This window comes from Notolabrus celidotus, chromosome 7, assembly GCF_009762535.1.
Source record: "Notolabrus celidotus isolate fNotCel1 chromosome 7, fNotCel1.pri, whole genome shotgun sequence".
Classification (NCBI taxonomy): Eukaryota; Metazoa; Chordata; class Actinopteri; order Labriformes; family Labridae; genus Notolabrus; species Notolabrus celidotus.
The window spans coordinates 7,088,385-7,109,920 of NC_048278.1; the positions used below are offsets into that span (position 1 = coordinate 7,088,385).

The 21,536-nt window shown below is 39.6% G+C and overlaps 1 protein-coding gene across 2 annotated transcripts; it reads right to left on the reverse strand.

Annotated features, from left to right (window-relative positions):
• Positions 1 to 1,101: 1,101 nt before the first annotated feature.
• pld5 (phospholipase D family member 5) lies at positions 1,102 to 21,536 on the reverse strand. 2 transcript variants are annotated; one of them, XM_034688268.1, is made up of 10 exons: positions 21,449 to 21,536; positions 9,154 to 9,287; positions 8,496 to 8,679; positions 8,154 to 8,262; positions 5,524 to 5,651; positions 3,876 to 4,073; positions 2,979 to 3,130; positions 2,715 to 2,880; positions 2,493 to 2,583; positions 1,102 to 1,966 (listed from the first exon to the last, which is right to left on the reverse strand). In XM_034688268.1, exons 1-10 carry the CDS (start codon positions 21,530 to 21,532, stop codon positions 1,704 to 1,706), a joined length of 1,509 nt encoding a protein of 502 aa, XP_034544159.1. In that variant the 5' UTR covers positions 21,533 to 21,536; the 3' UTR covers positions 1,102 to 1,703. The 2 variants fall into 2 exon arrangements, with proteins under 2 accessions (XP_034544159.1, XP_034544160.1); XM_034688269.1 differs by lacking the exon at positions 21,449 to 21,536 and adding an exon at positions 11,855 to 12,094.

The window sequence follows — 21,536 nt, forward strand, 5'->3', positions numbered from 1 at the left end:
AAGTTAAATTATTTAAGAATTCAAAATATGTTTTATACCCAGAAAGTCACAATTTAAAGTACTTTTAAAAAGTTGCATGTAAACTCCTGCAGACTGATGTTTTTCTGGCAGTTGGACATTATGCAGGAGTTTGCTTATAGAATTTGATGGACTGATTCCTTGCTCCTGTAATAATGTAATAGATGTGTGAATAATTTCCAGAAATTTAAAGTACTAACAATATTTAAATGCGATTATGAAACTATAGGTGCTTTTCAACCAGAAGTTCCTGGAACTAAATGGTTCCTGTGGCCCCATTGTTGTTTGCCTTTTGACAGCGGGTTATGTGGTAAAAGGCGGTGGACAGAGTGGCGTCAGCTTATGTGCAACACTGCAGTTAGCCTTTTAGCATGGAGGAGATTCAGCTTGTGTTGTTGTTGTTGATGGTGCTTTATTGCATTACAAATGGACTCCTTGAATCAACTCTGAGAAGGAGACAGAGTAATGAGTCGCCTGTTGAAATCCTAGCCTGTATAAATAATGGACGTAGTATCCGTGACGTCACCCATCTGTTTCTGAAAAGCTGTTTTGAGGACAATCATCGGTGGAAGCCATATTGGAAATGTTGAACTCAACATAACTGCTGTTGAGCGAGTGTGATGTAAAGAGGCAGGCTTTGAGCATCCTAGCCAACAGCTACAGTGTTCCCGCCTGTCAATCAAGTCAGCATTGCCACGTTATGAAAAAATTCCCTCCCCATACAGTGTGTGCGAGAAATGAGCTATCCGCACTCGTTTTTGTACCAGGCTGTAAACATGTTTATTTCTGCTGTAAAGATCGTCATTTTTGTATTTGTTTTTATGTGGTTTCCAATGAGTGCCAGCCTCAAGCTACAGTTTTTAACACTTCCGCATTGGCTTCAATTCTCGCGGCCGGAGGTTGCCGCTTGGTTGAAACATGGTCCAATATTAGAAGCTCCACCCCCAGCTCGAGATTTTGGGGTGGCCAGTCAGACTTTTAGGGTTCCCCATGCTACCCCTGGTCACTCTTCTAAACACGCACCTGAACTAGAGTCTCAATGACATAATACTGTAACCTAGAAAAAAACAACAGAACAACAACAACAATGGAAAGTGTGTGTTTATGAAGGCAAATGGAAACTTTCACTGAGATCATCAACAGTTGTTTCCACATTCATAATACCATTGCATAGGTAAGTGAGCCTTTATGCATTGTGTGTGGTAACAAAGAGACAGAAAGACATCCAAAAGCATTAAAAGGTTATAAATTAAAGAAACAATTCAATCTGTGAACAAAATAAGTGCATCATCATTTAGTTATAAGTTCAAATAGTTTCTGTGAGTTTTATGAGATATACTAATTGATTCAAAAAAGTTTGACATAGATCATATTGATTTTATAATCAGCATATTGCTTATCTCAGTATAGTTGTTTGAATATTGCTCTCTGTATTCATGCAGAATGGCATGCTTACATAACAGATGGATATTAATTAGTGGTTTTTGAGTAGTTATTGTATCTTGCAAGATAACTGAGTCAAGTTATTACCTCAACATTGTCTTTGCGGACTGAATCTCTTCAAACATCGCAAAAAATAAATAGAAGTCTAACAGTCTAAGTCACATTTTCATATTGTGCATATATTGTAAAATATAGAGTATGCAGCAAACAAGGCTTTTAGGTTATAGAAAGACATTCTGTGCTTATAAAGATAAAGGGTCGTTCCACTTGCTCTCCTCCTTGGTGTCCATGTGGATTTTATTTTGTAGGGGGTCTCTGTATTTCCCGTACTGGTCTTTGTTGCTTTGCAGACTCTTTGCGTAACGTGACCTCCAGTCTCTTTCGAAAGCAGCTTTGACGTGCTCGATGACTGTCACTCCCCTGTCTGTGAAACTGTTTTTCATCTTGACCACCAGCCCAACTCCAGCATTCCTCGCAAAGTCACTCCCAACCCAGTCATGGTTACCTGTTGACAAACGGCAAACCATCAAGAGTTGAACTCAAACAGCATGAACAAGCATGCTGAGACTTCAGGTGCTAGTGTTGGTATTTCCTCCTGGTGATGCGTGATACAGTTTGTGTCTCACTAAAATGGGGGTAAATAAAGGAATTGATGATGCGTTAAGAAGCACTAAGTAATTCTCTATTCTTTGCCCTGGCATAGGGAGCCTACCACAAAGCAGTTTACCAAACAGGTCTCAGTCCTTTGAGTCCCATATAACCCTTGTAAACAACATGATACTGAAACTCGCCTGAGAATTCATTTTTTCTAAGATTTCTTTACATCCTCTCTTTGTCCGTTTGTGTTTGCATGTGTATAAGGTGGATTATTTAAGTGTAACTACTTGTTTTCCAGTTTTTGTTTTTGTGCTAAGCAAAGAAAACGGTCTCCTCGCTGTAGCTTCAAAACATGTGAATAAAAACTCAAATAATCAAAGAAAAGTTAATGACAGTGAAGTGATGTTGTAGCAGACACATCATTCATAACCTACCAACGTAGAGTGCATTGTCGGTCACCAAGTACTTGTTGTGGTTGAGTCCATGTTGAAAATCTTCCTTCTGCTCCTTGTGACTGAAAAATCTCTGCAAAAATGTGATTAATTAAAATCAGTTTGTACATTACTTCTTAATTTATTAGTTGCAAAAAGACTTGTTTGTTTACTCTTAGTGACAGTTTTCATGAAACATATCTGGACAGATGTTAACTCACGCACCACCTCTAATGAACAGTTGTGTAGCTGTATGCAGAGCGACTTGAGTGACACCACGAAGTTGAAGGTGAGAGGATGTGTCTTCTTCCAGAAGCTTATCAGCAGGCGGATTTGAACTCCTCGCAGCACCACAGCCTCTCTGATCATCTCATCAATAAGCGACCAGTACCTGATGATACAACATCTATCAGACATGGTCTCAAGCTCAAGGTGAGGACAGTGGGTTCTTCAATTTCAGTATACTTATCATTAAAAGTTCTAATATACCTTGTGATTGTGGTTCCTCTAAAGGTCGAGCTGACCAGAGGGAGGTAGTCCGTCACAGAAATGAAGATAAACGTCTTTGCACTCTGGATGACTTGATAGATGGCATCTACATCTCGGGTACGATCTTTAGAGCAGAAGACTTCAGGAGAGGTCTGCAGAAAGGACACATCTGTCATATAACCTGACGTGAAAAATTACAGTAAGGAAAAAATCCAGCCACACAGTAGAAAAATGATAAGTATTAATCTTGTGTTGTTAATTTGGATCAAAGCATCTGCACTTTCCCCAAGGGGCAATAACAAACTAATAAAAAGGCCTTAAAACACGGCTTCTTAATTTATACAACACAACAGTTTGTTTGGGTTTGCGATTTTTCTAAATGTGTGACAGCTTCAGTGCAACATTTCAACAAAGCACAGAGCAAGGAAAACAACACGGCAGATTTCTTCATCAATGTATCTCCATAGAAGAAGTGAGGCAGAAGAGGAAGCTGGAGCTGCCAGCAGCTTGTGACAGCATGGCTCCATGAGCTCCTATAGGATGATAAATGTGCTAAATGCAACTGATAAGCGTCCTGTCGCTTGGAGGGTAACAAGATTCATTACTGTCAAATTAGGCTGAGGTACTGAGATTTTCCTACCAAGATACTCCTCTGCATGATATTAACATGATTAATCACACCCTATGTGTGAATGTTATTAGTCCTTAATGAAACTTTGATAAAGACATTCACCATCTGCTCCAGATTCAGGAAATTGGTGCCCTAAGAGGAATAAAAACAAGTCTAGGAATTCATTATGAATATGAGCTTTATGTTGTACTGTGGATTTACCGTATAGTACAATAATGAGTTAACATGTAGTGAATAATGCAGCTAAAAACCAAAGTGCTCCTCACAGACAGATAAGCAGAGGCCTCTGTAGAGTTGAATCGTAGCTCCAGGGCATCATGCCTCCCGTAGAGGGCTGTAACTCTCTTCGACCAGATGGAGGGGATGTAGTCTCTGTCGTGGAGCTGCCAGTAAAAAGAAAAGACCCGGTGCAGGTCTAGCGCCAGACAGCTGCAGTTATACAGCACCAGTCCCAGTTCTTTCCTCTGTAGGGTTTCAGGAAGAAACACACAGGAAGAGGTGATGCAGCAGAAAAGTTTTGTGAAAGTTAAGTTTACACTGTATGTGGATGTAAGGGGCAATAAAGAGTCTTTCCATGCATAGTAGCTCTGTGAGGCTCAGTGCAGCTTTGAGCTGGAGGCTAGCAAAAGCATGCTAACACATACTCAATGATAATATGAATACATTGGCATTTATGAGGTATGTTCCCCATGTGCACCAAACTAGTTAATATTAGTCATAGCATGTTATCACGGACTGTCACTGATTACTGAAGCTGAAAAGTGTGTCTTTAGCTTTGCAGGTATTTAGCCTGGTAACAAACCAAAGAGTTGGATGAACTGAAATACTTTCCTGATGACAGTGCTACGTGAAAAGTCAAGGGACCATCAAAGGTATCACAAACACGTCAGTGCATACTAAGTTTGATTCAGGGCTCAGCAACTGTTCCTTAAGACCACAAACATTAACCTCACTGAGACGATAAAGGCAAACCAGATGGTCACAAAAGTGAGAGGAAAGTTCCTCTGGGAAAAAAACTGTAAGTTTAATGACAGTCTTAATCATTACTGAGATATTTCAGTGTGGGATGACGAGGTGAACCAACCACCAGACTAACAGTGCCCTCTGAGCTGCTTAGCTAAAAACAGCATGATGAAAAGTGAGCTAGAGTACGCCATTCTTAATGTATTCGAGCCTGGTCATTAACTGCACAGCAGAACCTTGTTTCATGTTTATGCTATTTTGGTGACTGACCCAGAGGGAGCTATTCAGAGGTCGTAGTTTTTTCTGCAACCATGCATCATAAATACAGACTTATTTTGCTTTGCTTTCTTATTGTCTTTCTTCCTTTTGTGTCTGCTGCCATTCACTCTCTACAGTATGTGTGTGTGTCAGTGTGTAAGTGGGTATTCCCATACATTGATGTATGTGTGTCCCTTCCTTCATTTCCTCTGGCTCCATACTTAATTATACTGAACAGCAGTCTTACCTCCTGCCAGCACTGAAGCATAAAAAGTGCCAGGTAATCACTTCAAGTAGTAGTATGCTAATGCTCCCCACTCCCTCCACTATTGTGGATTACATATTAAATTCAAAGTGAAATGCTACTTGTCTCTCTGTGCCGCCTCAGACAGCAATCTTAAATCATCCCAGATGCCTATTAGGAGTTGCCGGGGTAGCTGCATCAAAAGGTACAGGTGTAGAGTGGAACTAATCTGGACTTTGTGTTATGTTTGTAGTCCCTGTGGGGTAGCAAGGTTATCATTTAATTAAATGTGTGTTCTCCAACAATTATTTCTGGGAGACCAAAAGCGTCTGTTACTATTTTCGCTCCTGAAATGAGCTGCAGACCTGACCATGCCTGACTGCAGAGGCTCATTTATCCTCTGCTCTAATTTAACTCTGCAAACTCATGTTGTTGATGTCTGTTATTACCTTGGAGAGTGACCTCCAGTCCATATCAGCGCTCCCGATGTAAATGTGCTTCCGATCCACTATCCAGAATGAGGAACGTAGTTCTCCTCTGGTGAGGGCTGTCATATTAAGAAAGCGAATCTCTGCCTCTAAACAAAGTGAGAAAACAAGTGAAGTTTAGATGGAGGGAGTCCTGGAAATGAGCCAGTTTGGCCTTGAGCTGTCTGACATGGATGTGAGCACAGCAGGCAGGCAGCCGGAGAGGAAAAGACTAAGACAGGAAAGCAGTCAGGTTCATTTTCAAATTCATGATTTTCTGACCTTCATTTTGAAGTTTGGCATTAATGAACAATGTGTAACCTGTCCTGCAGAGCTCCTGGTTGGCACTGAAAGGTGTAAATGAGCCTAAATCTGTTTTCCCTGAAAGAAACGAAACATACTGTATGCTAAAATATACAATTTACTGCAGCTGACCTTAAAGTAGTGTCTTAAAAATGACTAAAATATTCATAAAATACCTGAAGGGCTCTTTGGAAATAGTTAATGAAACACATTTGCCAGGTGAGTTGTTAGGTGATATGATACTGAAGGTGGAGACAGCCAAAAAAAAGAGAAAAAAATCAATAAACAACTTTATCGATTGATAAATAGGCAATTCAATGTAACAAAAATCTAATAAAAATTAAATTGATTTATTGCTCAATACAACGTGACCTAAAAGGGTATTTCTGTTTGAATTTGCTTTCAAAAAATAATTAATTTCCCTTCCTTCAGCTATTTAAGATTTTCCATTAAAAAATATTATGTAATTTGCTTTATTTTTTAATACATTTCCTAACAATGTTTCTTTGTGCATTGAATCTGATTCATTTTTCCAATATTTTCATGATGCCACACAGAGGCCTCATGCTAGATAAAATTTGGGGGGTACACAGTAACAGTGGGGGTCCTTCCAAAATAAATAAATAAATTATGATGTAATAATCTTTATTTCTATATAGATTAAAAAATAATACATAGGGAATATACATTTATCTTTAGTCAAGAAAAATCTCAATTGCATTCTTTACTGAAATGTCTCCATCCTTACCAACTCCAACAATAATGTGATATGTTCTGTGATGAGTCATTCTATATAAATGGAACATTTCCCTAGGGTTAAACTATATTTTGATAATGATATAATTATTTAAATAACGTTTATGGAGGACTAACTTGTAACATTAGACAACACAACAACACCTCCAGCTATTACTACTTTTATTTTCATTTTATTGAATTACTTTTATTATTTCATCTGGGTGTTTTCATTCAACTTAAATCTCATTTAAATTATCAACAACTAAATATTGCCTTGCTAAAAATAAAATACCTCTGGCATTATAATCCTCTGGGGCTTTCTTTATTTTAAGAAGGAAGATATTTTCCTCTACATCTCGACCTGAAATTGTCAGAGGATTTAAAATTTTGCTAACTTTCATCTGTAATACTGTGATAGTAACAGCCCTCACACTGTCACATTCACACAGCTCTTTGAACTCACATTAGACAAGATGATAACATCTCACAACTTAAGTGAGCTTGCGAGAACTATGCTAAAATACTTGAACAAGAGATGAATCAAATCCGTAACCAGTGATGAATAATTTGAACTCTTAACAAGTTTTTATTAAAAGGGTTGAATCTCTAAACACCTGAAGTCCAAAAAACATTTAACAGTAACACTTGGATGAAACCAATTACAATAAGAGGGGTGGGTGTTTTCTTAGGTATGGCATTAGACAGTAAAAGACTTGCATTAACTCGAAATATGATTATGATCATGTTTTTTTGTGAATCCAGTTTTACTGTTTTATTGGCTCAATTGTTTACTTACTGTATTTTCAGCACAACCTGACAGTATTTTTCACGCACTTTTAACAGTCCATTATGTTTTTCCATGTTTTTCCATGCTTTTTTAATCTGCCTGTGTATTCGTACCCTTGGTGAAAGGCACTTTGTAACTGTGTTCTGAAAGGTGCTATATAAATTCATTTATTATTATTATTATTATTATTATTATTATTATTATTATTATTATTATTATTATTATAACTATTATAACTATTATCAATATTATTATTATTATTATTATTATTATTATTATTATTATTATTATTATTATAACTATTATTAATATCATCATTATTATTATTATTATTATTATTATTATTATTATTATTATTATTATTATTATTATTATTATTATTATTAAGAGGATTCTATAAGATATAAAAAAAATGAAGGTATTAAAAATAACCTTAAAAGAAAAAACAAAACAAAAAATGGTGGGGCACGTGCCGTACTTGCTTGAATGGGCATGGCGCACCTGATGACACGTGACCTTTCCATTTATTGTTACATTAAAAAAGGTGTTAAACAATATAAACAGAAGTGGTTTCGATCCTTTGGGTCTAAGTGGGTCTAAAATTGGTGTTGTGTTCAAGGAATGAAAGTGAGTTGAAAAATATATAACTGAAGCAAGAAAAAAACATATTTATTAATTTTCTATTTTGGCAGTTCCTGTCCTCCATACCATAAATCTCCTCTCTGGTTGGCTACAGTGGCATAACAAATTGCTTTTGTAAAATGAAAATATGACAGCCACTCACTGTGTGCTGCCAAGGTCTTCAGTTCAGGGGAGTTAGTCAGACTGCTTGCAATCTTCAGTTTAACCCCATGAGATTTCAGGCTGAGCAGCCTCTGGAACAAAAGCTGACCCTGAAGAGGAGAGGGATGTTCTCTATTAGTTGAGCACAGATGTCTGAATGTCTTTTTAAGGGCCAATACTTTACATCTCTGCAGAACTAACCTCATTAAAAGACTACACACAGATTTACTAGAAAATAATTGCATTTCCTCTTACAAACCCCCCTGGGGAATGCAGCTAGCAGGTTCATGCTCTGCAGAAATGTGGCAGAGATTAAATCAGACTCCTTGCTCTGACTTTGTACCTGTTTGGCAGTGCTTGGTGTTGTTTCCAGATCCCAAGGGTTTAAGGCCCAGACAGGTGACACCACCTCAACTGAGCGCTTTGCCTGGTCCAGCAGTATGTTGAATCCAGCAGAGAGAGAGAGCCGGGGTCTGCCTTCTATCGGGAGCAGGAGGTCTTCTGGAATATTCTCCACAAGTTCGATGCTAAAAGTAATACATTTTCATTTATTACCATAGCTTTAGTTCCTAGGAAATTTAAGCTATTCAAAATTGATTAAATTGCCTCAAGTTATGTCACTTGTCTGTGCTAGCTGAGAGAATGAGTACAACTTTGAAAGTGGTAGAACAAAAAGTTTGGTGTGGTGTCTCACAAGTTTTCAAGCTAATGAAGGTTGCAGCTTTTTCTAATCTTTGCAGCTATATGCTAGATTAGTAGAGCATAAGATAAGCAAACCCCTCACCATGATGGGTAAGCAGGTTCCAGACTTAGACTGAGTGTAGAATCACATTTGATTCACATTAAACTTCTCAACTTTAGTAGGCATTTAAATGTTCTATCAACAGTTTCTGGACTTGGGACTTTAATCATGAAGCTTTATTTTAATAAATATTTCATTGATATTATGCATCCTTTTGTTTCTCTTTTGTTTCGTTTTTACATCACACAGAGAATCTTACCGACAGTCACTGTTACAGTTCTCCTCTGTGATACCATCATCGTCCCCCCAGATGTCCACAGAGGAGAAGATCAACGCCGACAGCACAGCAAAGCCGCAGAGGAGGCCAAAGATGGCGATGCACTTCTGTTGAGTCTAGGAGATAAGTCACAAATACACATAACTTACTCAAAAATGAAGCTTGATTGTTGATATAAGTGAGTTTTGTAAATGATGCAGGATTCACAGCAGTGTGGAGCTCAGCTCTGTCCTCGATGTTGTACAGCAGGTTGACAACTTGCAGGAACACATTGACATGACAGTTACTGCAGGGTGGCTGTACAAAAGGAAATTATCAGCTTTTAAATGCTAATGTCCTCAATCAATATTATTGACCAGAGGAAAGGATTCATGATCAATACAACAACAACTTCATGTCCTCTTTTGACTGTAGAAACCTTTGATTTGACAGCCAGGCTCACGGGGAGATCAGAACTCTGGAGCTGGAACCCTCCAGCTACACAAATGTTCCAGTGCAAGTAGAGTGTGACATTCAGCAGCTGAAGGCAAATTGATACAGACTGAAGCCCAACCAGAAGAAAACCAGTTCTTATAAAACCCTGTTTTATACTTTTCTGTTTACTTTCTGCATTGTTGATGAAATGAATCCCTGCTGACAGGGTTTTATGACCTCTGTGCCAGGATGAAGCCCCACAATGTTGCATTTATGAGGAGCTATATTAAATTCTGTATTAGTGTGCATGTATGTGGAGCAGTATATGTATAGGGGATGTAATAAGGCTGGAGTGGCAGTCGGTATGGTCAGGGGTTTTGATGCAGCAGCCTTATTGCCCTGATCCAGCCCGGGGATTTTTCTCTGTTTTAAAAGTGCAGTTTGGCACTTCTGTTTTGCCTACGACTACACATTTTCAACATCTCATTCCCTGCCCTGTTTGGCATTGTGGGTTTTTTGAGCTGTCATCGCATCTCATTAAATATTCCCTTTTGTTGTGTTCAATCAATCACAGAAAATGCATGAAGAGGTCAGTAACCTAAGCAGTTACTTCACCCACAAAGATTACTCCCAACTTTTGCATAATCCAAGTGTTCAACTAAAGGAAAAACACACTTCAGCAGGAAGTCATGGAGAAAAATGGGGGGTGGTGGATCTTTGTCAACCTGATCTCCCACTCCTCTCCACACTGTCTGTCTCAGGCGATGAGGCCGAAAAACTGGTGCCAGCCGGATGCACCTTATACTCCTCTGTGTTCCACTGAGACCTCTGAGCTCTTCACCACATCCAGCAGAGACGAGGAGCAGGTCTGACTTGTGAGCATAGCTGCTAGAAGAAAAAAGCCTCATGATACAGAATGAGACTGACAGAGGAGACAGGTCAGTGGACTGACATCTAGATGAAGTATGAGACAAGATCTCCTGAAAATCACACAATAGCGCACTGAATGAAGAATGAAGAATGCATTTCCAGAGGTGTTTTTCTTTACCGAGAAAAGCCAATTGAAGAAAGTTAATCTCTTTACAATCATGAGGAGAAATGTCCTTCATTAACTCGTTCCAGCTTCTCAAATGAGAAAAATATAACACAATGATTTTGTTTCATACTAAAATTAATGAAACACCCTTCATTTTTGTACTCTTCAGAAACAACAAGTAATTTAAAGTGTACTAGAACTGCACTGATCAGCATTCCTTATACATTTCCTGAGCTCATTTATTACTAAAAATAACTACAAATTATCTTAATATTTTAAAGAAATTTTTTTAACAAACTTACAATCATTTGCTGATTTGATTTTCTCATATAAAGTTATGTTTTCACATATCCAAAAATAATATATTCGAGAATATAACAGTATTTTCCTCAATGTTAATAAAAATGAAAAAGCATCAACTCTGATTATCAACGGATTGATCAAGTCATCTTTAAATTAAAATGTCACAAACAAGCTGGATTTATTACTTTTACTGTTTGTTAATGCATAAGGTGATAAATTGAAAATCTCTGCGTTTTTTTATTTTGTTTGGAAAGAAAACAAGCAATTAAAAAACATTCCCTTTAGCTGTGAGAAATTTTGGTGGTGAATTTTTAATACCATTTCCTGACTTTTTACTGTCTTATCAATTAATTGATCAATTAATTCAACATGGGGCAGCTGTGGCTCCGTGGTAAAGACGTGGTCTCTCAGCTGAAAGGTTTTGGGGGATCAATCCTAAGTCCCACTGCCCACATGCTGAAGTGTCTTTGGGCAAGACACCTAACCCCAAACTGTCCCTGGTGGCTGTTCCAGCGGTGTGTGAATGAGATTAGTTAATACTGATGGACACTTCACAGAGCAGCCTCTGGCGTCAGTGTGTGTATTATGTGAATGGGTGAAAGTGACATGTAATGCACTTTGAATGAGCAGAAGACTAGAGAACGCTCTATATTAATACAGTCCTTTCATCATTCAAAGGTAGCATTATTCAGTTAATCAAAAATCTGAAGTTAAGGGGTGAGCACAAACTTGGTTTTAATAAACACATTCAATGACCCAAAAGCTCCATTCAATTTCATCAATGACTGAATAACATGGAAGTCCATTTGGAGCCAGCAAAGCCTCAGGTGTACATGCACTAAAATCCTGACAACAGAAAATGAGATATTCACTGAAAAGATACTGAAAAAGCAGCGTGAAGCAGGCGCAGGTAAGGGACATAAACATCACCTTCATGGGCTCCTGTGGGGGAGGTCCCGTCATGAGAGTAGCACTCATTCTAACTTCTGTGACGGCTTGGGAGCAGCAGCTCAATCACACATCTTTATCTGTCTGCCTCTCCGTCTTCCTCACCCACTCCTCAGTGTGTCCCACTGTGATGTCCTCACGCTTCGCCACAGTCTTCATCCTGCTGCTTCTTAACTCCCCTGAAAGGTTTGTGTGTGCACTCTCCAGCTCCTGGTCCGCCCCATGTCCTGACATGATTCCTCCAGCCCCTGACTCTCTCTCTCTGTGTGTGTGTGTTTAGGTGTGTGTGTGTGTGTGTGCGCTCTGCTCACTCTCTGCTTCTCAGTGGAGGTGGTGAGAGAGATGGAGAAAGACCAGCCCCTCTCATTCTACAACCAATACAAAGCTTTGGCTCCAAGCCCCAGCAACCCCCTTCCTCTCCCTCCCTCCTTGGTTCCTCCCTCCTTTTCCTCTTCTCTCATTATCTTCCTCTTTTATCTGCCTTATGAACAAATCTCATCTTGCAGAGAGCAGTTGGGCTTGGCTACAGATGGGACAGATGCAGAAACATGCCACTGGTGATCCAGTGTGTCTGACAGCTGAAGATAAAAAAAAAAGCTAAATTGGCTCAAACTTGTTTGGTGGTGCAAACACACTCAGACACACAGTCAGACACACACTCAGACACACCCTCAGACACATACTCGGACACATATATGCACATAGTTCTGTCCAGAGAAGACAAAAGAGTTTCAAACAGTCCTATTGCTCTCATTACCAATGAACCGTAAGTCAGCAGTTCGGTCTGCTTTAATCCCCAGGGTGTTTAAATCATTGTAATAAATGTGCTTTTGAGTAATGCTCCAGATTGCACAGCACTCATTCATGTTTCACTTTCAAATCGAAAGCTCTGCCTCGCCCATTTGCTCAGAAGAACATTAAAGAGCCTTGGTGTGGAAAATGAAATATGCCAACACTCTATTCCACTCTATTATTTGCCCCAACCCATTTCCTTCTCTCACAGATGAATATAGTGTTGCCTTAAAGCAGAAAACAACAAATGCTGCTGACTGCAGGCAAGCTGCTGCTGTTCTGGCTTGTACACTGTATAGGGTGGAAGGGAGGGCTCTTGTGGGAGGCCGGGGAGAAATTAAGGAAGGATAGGAGGACGGTGCACATGTTTTTTGTTTTTTTTTAAGTTTACTGGGATGAAATTTCTGAGAAAGTTGTTGTCGTACTAAAACATACTGAACAGACACAATGCTTATCATTATTATTTTAATATTTTGTGATGCATCTTTGTGAACGTGCTTTGAAAGGTGCTACACCAAGTACAACTCACCTTACTCACCTTCTCTCTGACTGACTGAATTATATCTTGCAGCTTTTTGCCAAATACAATTTGAGCACTTTTAGTTGATGAAATTTGATTAAAATCTTATTGCCAGCCTCATGATGACCCATGCCGAATCTCTGACTTTTTATAACCAAAGTTTAAATTGAGCCAATTTGGTAAATAAATATCTGCAATGATAAATCTATCAACAGCCTCAGCTGTTTGTGTTTAGTGCTGGTTAGCAAATGTTAGCATCCTTACAGGCTAAGGTGGTGAACATATTGCGCACTTGACAAACATCTGCATGTACACTGTAAACCCAGATAAGTAGACTCAACTTTAAAAAATTAAGGTTACTTGTTGCCTTCAAATTTTAAAGTAAAGAATAATTAGTTGAATAAGTGAAGTGGACTACGTTCAATGTACTTGAGCTCCTAATGGAATGGAACATTTCAGCTGAATGTACTATTAACTGAGTTACAGTAACTGAAGATACTTAGTTTAAACAATCATTCCCCCCCATAGACTGTATAAATAATGGGCGTAGTATCAGTGACGCCACCCATCCTGAGCGCTGTTCTGAAGCCAATCGACGGTGGCAGCCATATTGGAAATGTGGAACTCAACCAGTCAAAGTGTGGCGTAAAGGGGCGTGGTTTGAGCCTCTTAGCCAACAGCTATGTGTTCCCGACCGGGAGTCAAGTCAGTCATGTCCTTATTTGGGCAAAAACTCGTAATCTTAATATCTTCTGAACCGTCACGTTAGAAAACAATTCAACCCCCGTACAGTGTGTGCCGACAGAGAAATCAGCTACATAGAGCCAAGCCGTTTTTGAACCAGGCTGTAAACATGTTTATTTCTGCTGCAAAGATCGTCTTTTTTGAATTGGTGTCTATATGGTTTCCGGTGTTTCTGCAGCCAACCTCAAGCAGATGCTCGATGAATTGCACTTTATAACACTTCTGCATGGGCTTCATAGTTTGAGACCGGAGGTTGCCGCTTGTTCCCCACCCATTTATTTAACTCAGCTTATTAAGTTAGCATTACTCCATTACCAATTCAACTAAACTGTATATTGTAACTGACCAAACTTAACTTTTTTAATTCCTGAAACTCAAAATATGTCTTTGCAATATGGCTGTGAATATGTCAGCCTGCTAACATGCAACTAGTACCCACTGTGTTTGGCTAGATTGTGGAGAAAATAGAAAAAGATACTGCTTTCAGGATTACACTTTGTGTAGTTTAATGTACTGGAAAGTCTGCAACTCAGCATCATGGTCAGTCAGTATACTGTATATAGCCAATGTGGGCTACTCTGTTTCTCTAGATTGCGCTATTAAAATGTAACCTCTCATTCAGTATCTCAAGCGTCTTCCTCAAGAAGAAGTCTGCGGGTAATACCTCTCTCTTCCCCTCCTTTTCTCTCTTACTGATTCATTCATCATGTCCAAAAGGATCAGAGTAAGAAAGGTTTGTAATTACAAATCCTTTGAGGGGTGTGTTGTGAGATTCTAGAGAAACATTGGTTGCAGTAAAACAAAATCACAGCAGGTAAACCTGCTGCGTCTGTCCCTGTCTGTGCCCTCTGCTCGCCCCGTCTGTGAGTGAAAAAACAGAGCGACAGCGAAAGAGACAGAGGGGACAGAAATGTTTGGACCACATCCCAGGAGAGGTCAATGTTCGCAAAGCTGCATATATGAGGTCAAGCTAACACATTTTCAAGCAGGAAGGGGAAACAAGGTGACGAAGAGGATGGGATATCTCTGTGCTCCTGACCATTAAGAGCATGGACCATCAGCTCGGACAGAGCCACAGGGCAACTGTTAACTGAGCTGCACCATGAACACAACCTCTCCAGCTCACAATCACTGGCTGTCATGCTAGGAAACTGTTGACACAGACAATTTACTCACTGTACAGTCATTCCCCATGATGCAACACTGAATACTAATGCATGGAAATCTTATCAGTCCATTTTCTTCTTCCTTTTATACAACAGATGCAAATGCTCTTTTTGATGGGTTTGCATTTCAAGCTGTGTTGTCTGCAGGAGAGCAGTTCAGAGGTCACTGCAGCCGTAGCCGGTTTGTTCGTATCCCCTTGACTCTTTGTACAGGACATAATTACCTGATAATGTGAAGCACAGTTCTCCAACACAAGGGACCAATTAGTTCTCATCTTTAAGAGCCATACTATAAGGTGCATTCAGGCCAACATGAAAGAGCAAATTCTACTGCAGTAAAACTTATCCTGGTCCAGGATTCCTGGTAGCAAGAACTGGAACCAGGACCTCTGATTCTCTTCAAGTTTTGACTCACCAGTATTGTAAGGGTTTTAAGGTTGTTTAAGCATATTTTCATTATGTTAGGACATACTTTAGGTCCTGCTTAGTGCTGAAATTCAGTCACTCAAATGCTTTCAAATCAGGTGCTCAACAAACCAAAACCCTTATGTTTCCTAGTGTAATATAAGTTACATTTCTACTCTTAATTCAGCATGGTCACAATAAGTTGCTATCAGCTGTTTTTGTTTCTATCAGCTGTTTTTGTTTCTATTATTGTCAGTACATCTCCTCGTCTGGCCATTTGTCTCTATCCATCTTTATTTTTCTGCGTGTCTCTCTGTTCCACTTTTTCTGTCCATCCAGTTGCTGCAGATTGCTTGGTCTGGTCCTGCTTAGGGTTCCTACCTGTTAAAAGGAAGTTTGTACTCACAACTGTTGCCCAGTGTCTGCTAATATGTTGAGTTACTATCACCGCTACCTCTATCTTTTATTCTCCTCTATCCCTCTTTCCAGACCCAACTTGGTCGAGGCAGATGTCTGTCTAACATGAGTCTGGTTCTGCTCGAGGTTTCTGCCTGTCAAAAGGAAGTTTTTCCTCACCGCTGTAACTAGCTAAATACTACGAGGTGCAATGCTCATGGTGGTTAAGGTGGGGTAAGGCTGAGTCTTATCCTGTCTTGGTGTTGGGTCTCTGTTCATAATTTTGACATGGAGTGGTCTAGACCTGCTTTGTTTGTAAAAGTGTCTTGAGACAACTTTTGTTGTGATTTAGCGACGTGCAAATAAAGATTGATTGATTAAGATTGATTAACATTTGGTCTCGGTGCAAACTAGACATGCTTTATTTAATGCTCTACAAGTAAACATTTGTTGATTGTCATTCCAGTGTTATTAAAGTTGACATATTATGCTCTTTTTCATCAATATATATTGGTCTAAGAGGTCCCCAAAACATGTCTTTAAAGTTTATGCTCAAAAAAACACTTTGAAATCAGATTTTGGCATGCCTGAAAAACCCTCTTTGTCAGCCCTGCTCAGAACAGTCTGTTTTCTCTCTGACCACGCCCCCTCAGGAAGTGGATGTGGCCTCGGCTCTCCAGCACGTTGATCTAATGTTTACATGTTGGCTGAATAAACACGGCTGCTCACGGACCCACGTTACTTCAACCCTCTGAATTTGATCCAGAATCTGATCCTGACGGAGAGGCGCCTGAAGCAGGACCTTTCTGAAGGATTGGTCAGAGATTTAGTGTTTCTTGTTGTTTTATTTATCAGTATGTCGACGTGTGTCTTGGTACAGAGCTACGAACATGTAGCTATGTGGCTAGGCTAACTAGCGCTAGCACTTTTCCATGATAAATAAAAATCATCCACTAGATCTTCAAATCTGCAGACGTGGGGTGTAAAACCGACCTTTGTGTTTATTAAGACAGCCTACAACTAGCATGCCTCCCTCCTGAGTTCCTTGTTAGCACACATTTGTGCAGGTAATGAAAAATGGAGGAGGAGTTGAGTTGTATTTTATACAGTCTATGGGCTGAACAAGCTCCGAGCTCTGACTTCCGTTACAGACCGGATGTCGTTGTGACGTATGAAAAACACGGAAAACTGAAACGGCTCGTTTCAGCACACATTTGCAGAAAGGTGGAGAAATCAGAACAGGGGCAGAATGGATTTTTTTCATTTCAGGGGGTTTGTAGACATGCCAGGGACATATATTTCAGGTAGAGAACCATTATAAAGTCGATGTTGCATGATATGTCACCTTTAAATCTACCAGCTTCATTGCTGCTTCTGCTCTGCAAATCAGCAAAACTGTTCTTTTCCAGGTATGTTTTAAATCCCTCAAAGTTTTTAGTTTTTGCCATTTAGTCATGCATGCGTTATGCCACTGAGTGTCAATGAAGGACACCTGAGTAAAGGTGTTTCACCTTCACACCGACAGCTCAGCGGCGCACTTCCATGTGTGCAGAGCCATGTTTTTGTTTTTTTAAATGTTGCCTCAGCGTCATAGGCAGGGTGATATGTGCTGAGTGAAGGCTGGGCACTACGCCACGGGCCACATGCCAGAGGGGCTGTAGATGAGGTGCAGATACAGATACAGATGCAGATACAGATACAGATACAGATACAGATAGAAACAACCTGCAGGCCAAATTAAGCAAAATAAAAGAGAAGAAAAAAATCCTTAATTGATCTTATCTGATGACTGAGTTGTTTTCATGACTTCCTGGATGGAATTAAAAAAAGAAAAAACACCAACCACTCAGTGGAATGAACCAGACGCTTTGTTTTTCTTCTTTTAATTTGATTGCAGACGTAAAAGAAATAAGGGGAGGGGTTGGGTGAACTGAAAATAAATTCGGTGAATTTCAAATTGTGTTTGAAGAAAAAAGGCTTTGATCACTTATCTTGGTTTCTTTTCTTTTTTTTTTTTTCCAATTCACATATTTGAACTAGCAATTTGGTTCTTAAATGTTAAATTCTCTTTTTCTTATCTGCTATTCTAAGCATGCTCTAAATAAGACAACATGGCAGTACCATCTGCTCCGTATGCAAACGGTCAATCTTAATAATTGTTATCGTTTTTATGGAATTCTGTAAAGCTGGTTTTGAGATTTTCTTCTAACCTACAATTGCAATGGCCTAAAAAACCCAACCCTGTTTGAGGTACAAAAAGAGAGCCTCTCATCTAAGATAAATGATTTCAGTCATAGGGGAAAAAATACAGAAATTCAACTTGTTTCTAGTGAGGCAGCTCTGATCCTCTTATTTTTCATTGTTCTTTTAAAATAAGCTAAAACACCCATGTGTTAACACATTGCATACAAATAACATCATCCCTTGTACACATTTCTGCTTTTTCCATTTATTCCTCTCTTTCACCTCCTCCATCTCACACACGCACACACATGCACACACACACATACGCACGACTGCACTGGCCAGAGATCAACCCTGAACCTCGTTTGTTGCAGGCGACGACCAATTAATTCATTGAATTTCAAAGTGCTGTGGCTTTTGGGCGAGTGGGAAGTGTTGTTTGATGTGACAGGACAGTGTGTATCAGTGCACCCAGAACATCCTGAGTCCCTGTGCAGTTATGCAGCTGATTATGTCAGATCACAGACCATGAGCTGGCTGTAAAAATACTCAATATAAATGTCTGCTGTAGGGATGACATTAATAAAATGTTTGCAACAATTTCCAGAGCCCAAGGTGAGAGCTTCACGGTAATCATTCTGTCCGACCAATCGTCAGAAACACAAAGGGATCATGTTGACTCCTTCAAAAGCAAAAAGAAGACCCAAAGCTGGAACCACCCTATCAGGGAGCACATGAGCTATTGTCTAACCATGATGTGGTCTGTGAGGTGAATGGTGAATGGTGAATGGTGAATGGTTCTGGCGTGGTAATGTAGAGAGCAGTTAACTAAAGCCTTAAAATGGGTCCTTTCTGTACCCTGGTTATTGTTTACAGACCTGTTTGCAACTTTAAATCATTTAGTTATCACGCTTCACTTTCAAATAACAAGATAAGCTGAGCTAAAATAGCAAAAAACACATTAATTATAAATGTTTGTTTTAAATTTTGTTTGCTCAAATTTGTAACCCATCTGTCTTCTCTGCAATGTGACTGTGGCCTTGCCAAAGATGGGCATCTTGGAACAGTATTTCAAGACCAAGTGCAAACCCTGTGAGACTGACTTCCCTGTGAAAACCAGCTCTATGAACCCAGAGAGTGTGAGAGTTGAAGGACCAAGTAAGGCAACAGTTTTCAGCAGGCCTAACACCAAGGACTTAACAATCTTATTGTGTCAGTAACATTCTGGCTAGACACAAGAAGTCTTCCAAGGACGGCGAAGTTGAGAAAGGAGCATTTGTGCAGTGTCAGTGTCCCAGTGCGAGAGGTCCCACTGAGATAGAGACATTCATTTTCACTTTTAGACACTGTCGTTCTTGGCAAAAGCTCCCTATTCAGGCTGGCAACTGTGTGTCTGTGTGTGTGTGTGTGTATGTGTGTGTGTGTGTGTGTGTGTGTGTGTGTGTGTGTGTGTGTGTGTGTGTGTGTGTGTGTGTGTGTGTGTGTGTTTGCACTGCTGAAACTAGACTGGTAGAACTCGGCAGACTGATAAGGTAGGGCATCCCTGACCCTGCTACACAGACTAAATGACAAACTACAAAACTTTGGTTAGAATCTACAGTTCAATAAAGATTTATAGTTTCATTACTGTACGATCTAGCAAAGATGCTCTGGCTCAGGCAGGTGCAGCAACTCGACAATCAAGTGGATGAACTACAGATGCTAATGCACGCTCTGCGTTTTATACAGTTATACTGTGAGGGCTGGGGTTATGCTGAGGAGGCTCCAGTACTGAATTTGATAATAATGACATTCAGTTGAATTGTATAATCTCAGAATCCATTAGTTTAGTGATCATATACTTTATTTAAAGGGATTAAGAATATCTCAAACCCTGTTGGTCATGTGATTACATCCCAGTCCATGTGATCTTCTCTCTTGCTCTAAAGACACAATTGGCGAGCAGTTTGTGAGTCCAGCCATCTTGTGCCGTAATGGAGACACTTGACCATCCACCAAATAGTTTTAAGTGCTGTGTCATATGAAGTTATTTTCCAATGCTGGTTCAGTTTATCAGTTAACAGCCATGTTCAATCATCACCGACCAGCTGAATCAGCAGGTACGTGCTTTATATATAAGTTAATATTTTCAATCTTTTTCAAACACAGCATGTCTCAATAATTACATCTAGCTCTTACTTGATTATGCTAGCTTGCAGAGGAACATTTCATGTGCGTTCATTCATTTACCAAATGGGCATGAACAACAAAATGCTGTCTGAAGGCCACTCAGAGGGTCAAAATGTTGAAAGATTTCTCGTGCAGCCGGTGAATGATGTACTATCTATGTGAGGAGTACTGTCTCATACCTGAAGGACATGAATAGGCTTGATTGATTGAGCAATGTTTTCAGATCAGCTAGAACTCCTTTGTCCTGTTGTCCTTTAAGTCAAGCTACATAGAAAACAATGGTAAAAGTAGAAAGATGTCCACTTCTTAAGATGGCCTAAACATGCAGATGTTGCATGCTACATTAAACTGGGCTTGCTCATTTCTGGCACTGCATCAGATTCATCAATGTACGAACAGTTTCATACAACCAAAGCCTGCTGAAAAGCAATTGGACAATATGACAGCAGGAACCAGCATGCTTCCAGCACTTCTTGTTCCTGTTCTACAGATTCAACATTGTTTTCTTTTTTAGATATCTGTTTAGGAATCAGCAAATGTTTGGAATTTTTGTCAGAAAAATAAATAGAGAATCAGTTCACTATCCATCTCCTGTCCTTTTTGTTTTGAGATTAAAAAGACTTATTGTTGTTTTTTATTTCAGCTCTGTCCTGCTTGTGAGTAAAGAAACTCTTTGACTCAAACACACATCAGTGAGAAATGAAAAACTAAATATATCTTGAGGAAACTGTAACTTATGTCCTTTATGTGTGTGTGTGTGTGTGTTTGTGTGTGTGTGTGTGTGTGTGTGTGTGTGTGTGTGTGTGTGTGTGTGTGTGTGTGTGTGTGTGTGTGTGTGTGTTGTGTGTGTGTGTACAGAGTGTGGCCACAGCAGAGGTAATCAATTCTCATTGGAGGCTCTAATGCACAGCAGCTATTCTCCTGCTTGAGACTGAGGCATGCAGGATGAATGGTTATTCAATTGATAATCAACTAATGTGTCTCCTGGGCTCAGGGAGGACATACTGCATACCTCACACTTATATGTTTCTCTTCATTTTATCTTTACTCACTTCAGATTAAAGATACTTAAATATTTGTTTCACAAATTGCCCCTGATGGTAAACAATTTCAAACTTTAATGTTGCCTCTTTGGCTTTGAGATGATAGATATACAGCTGAATAAGTTGTGACATGATGTTTGAGAGGTACTTCACTCACCTTTTCCAGCTTGTCTTTACGTCGGAGAAAGATGGATGCAGAGTAGCCCTGTTGCTGGAAGGCGCTGAAGCTGCTGCTCCTCATGGGG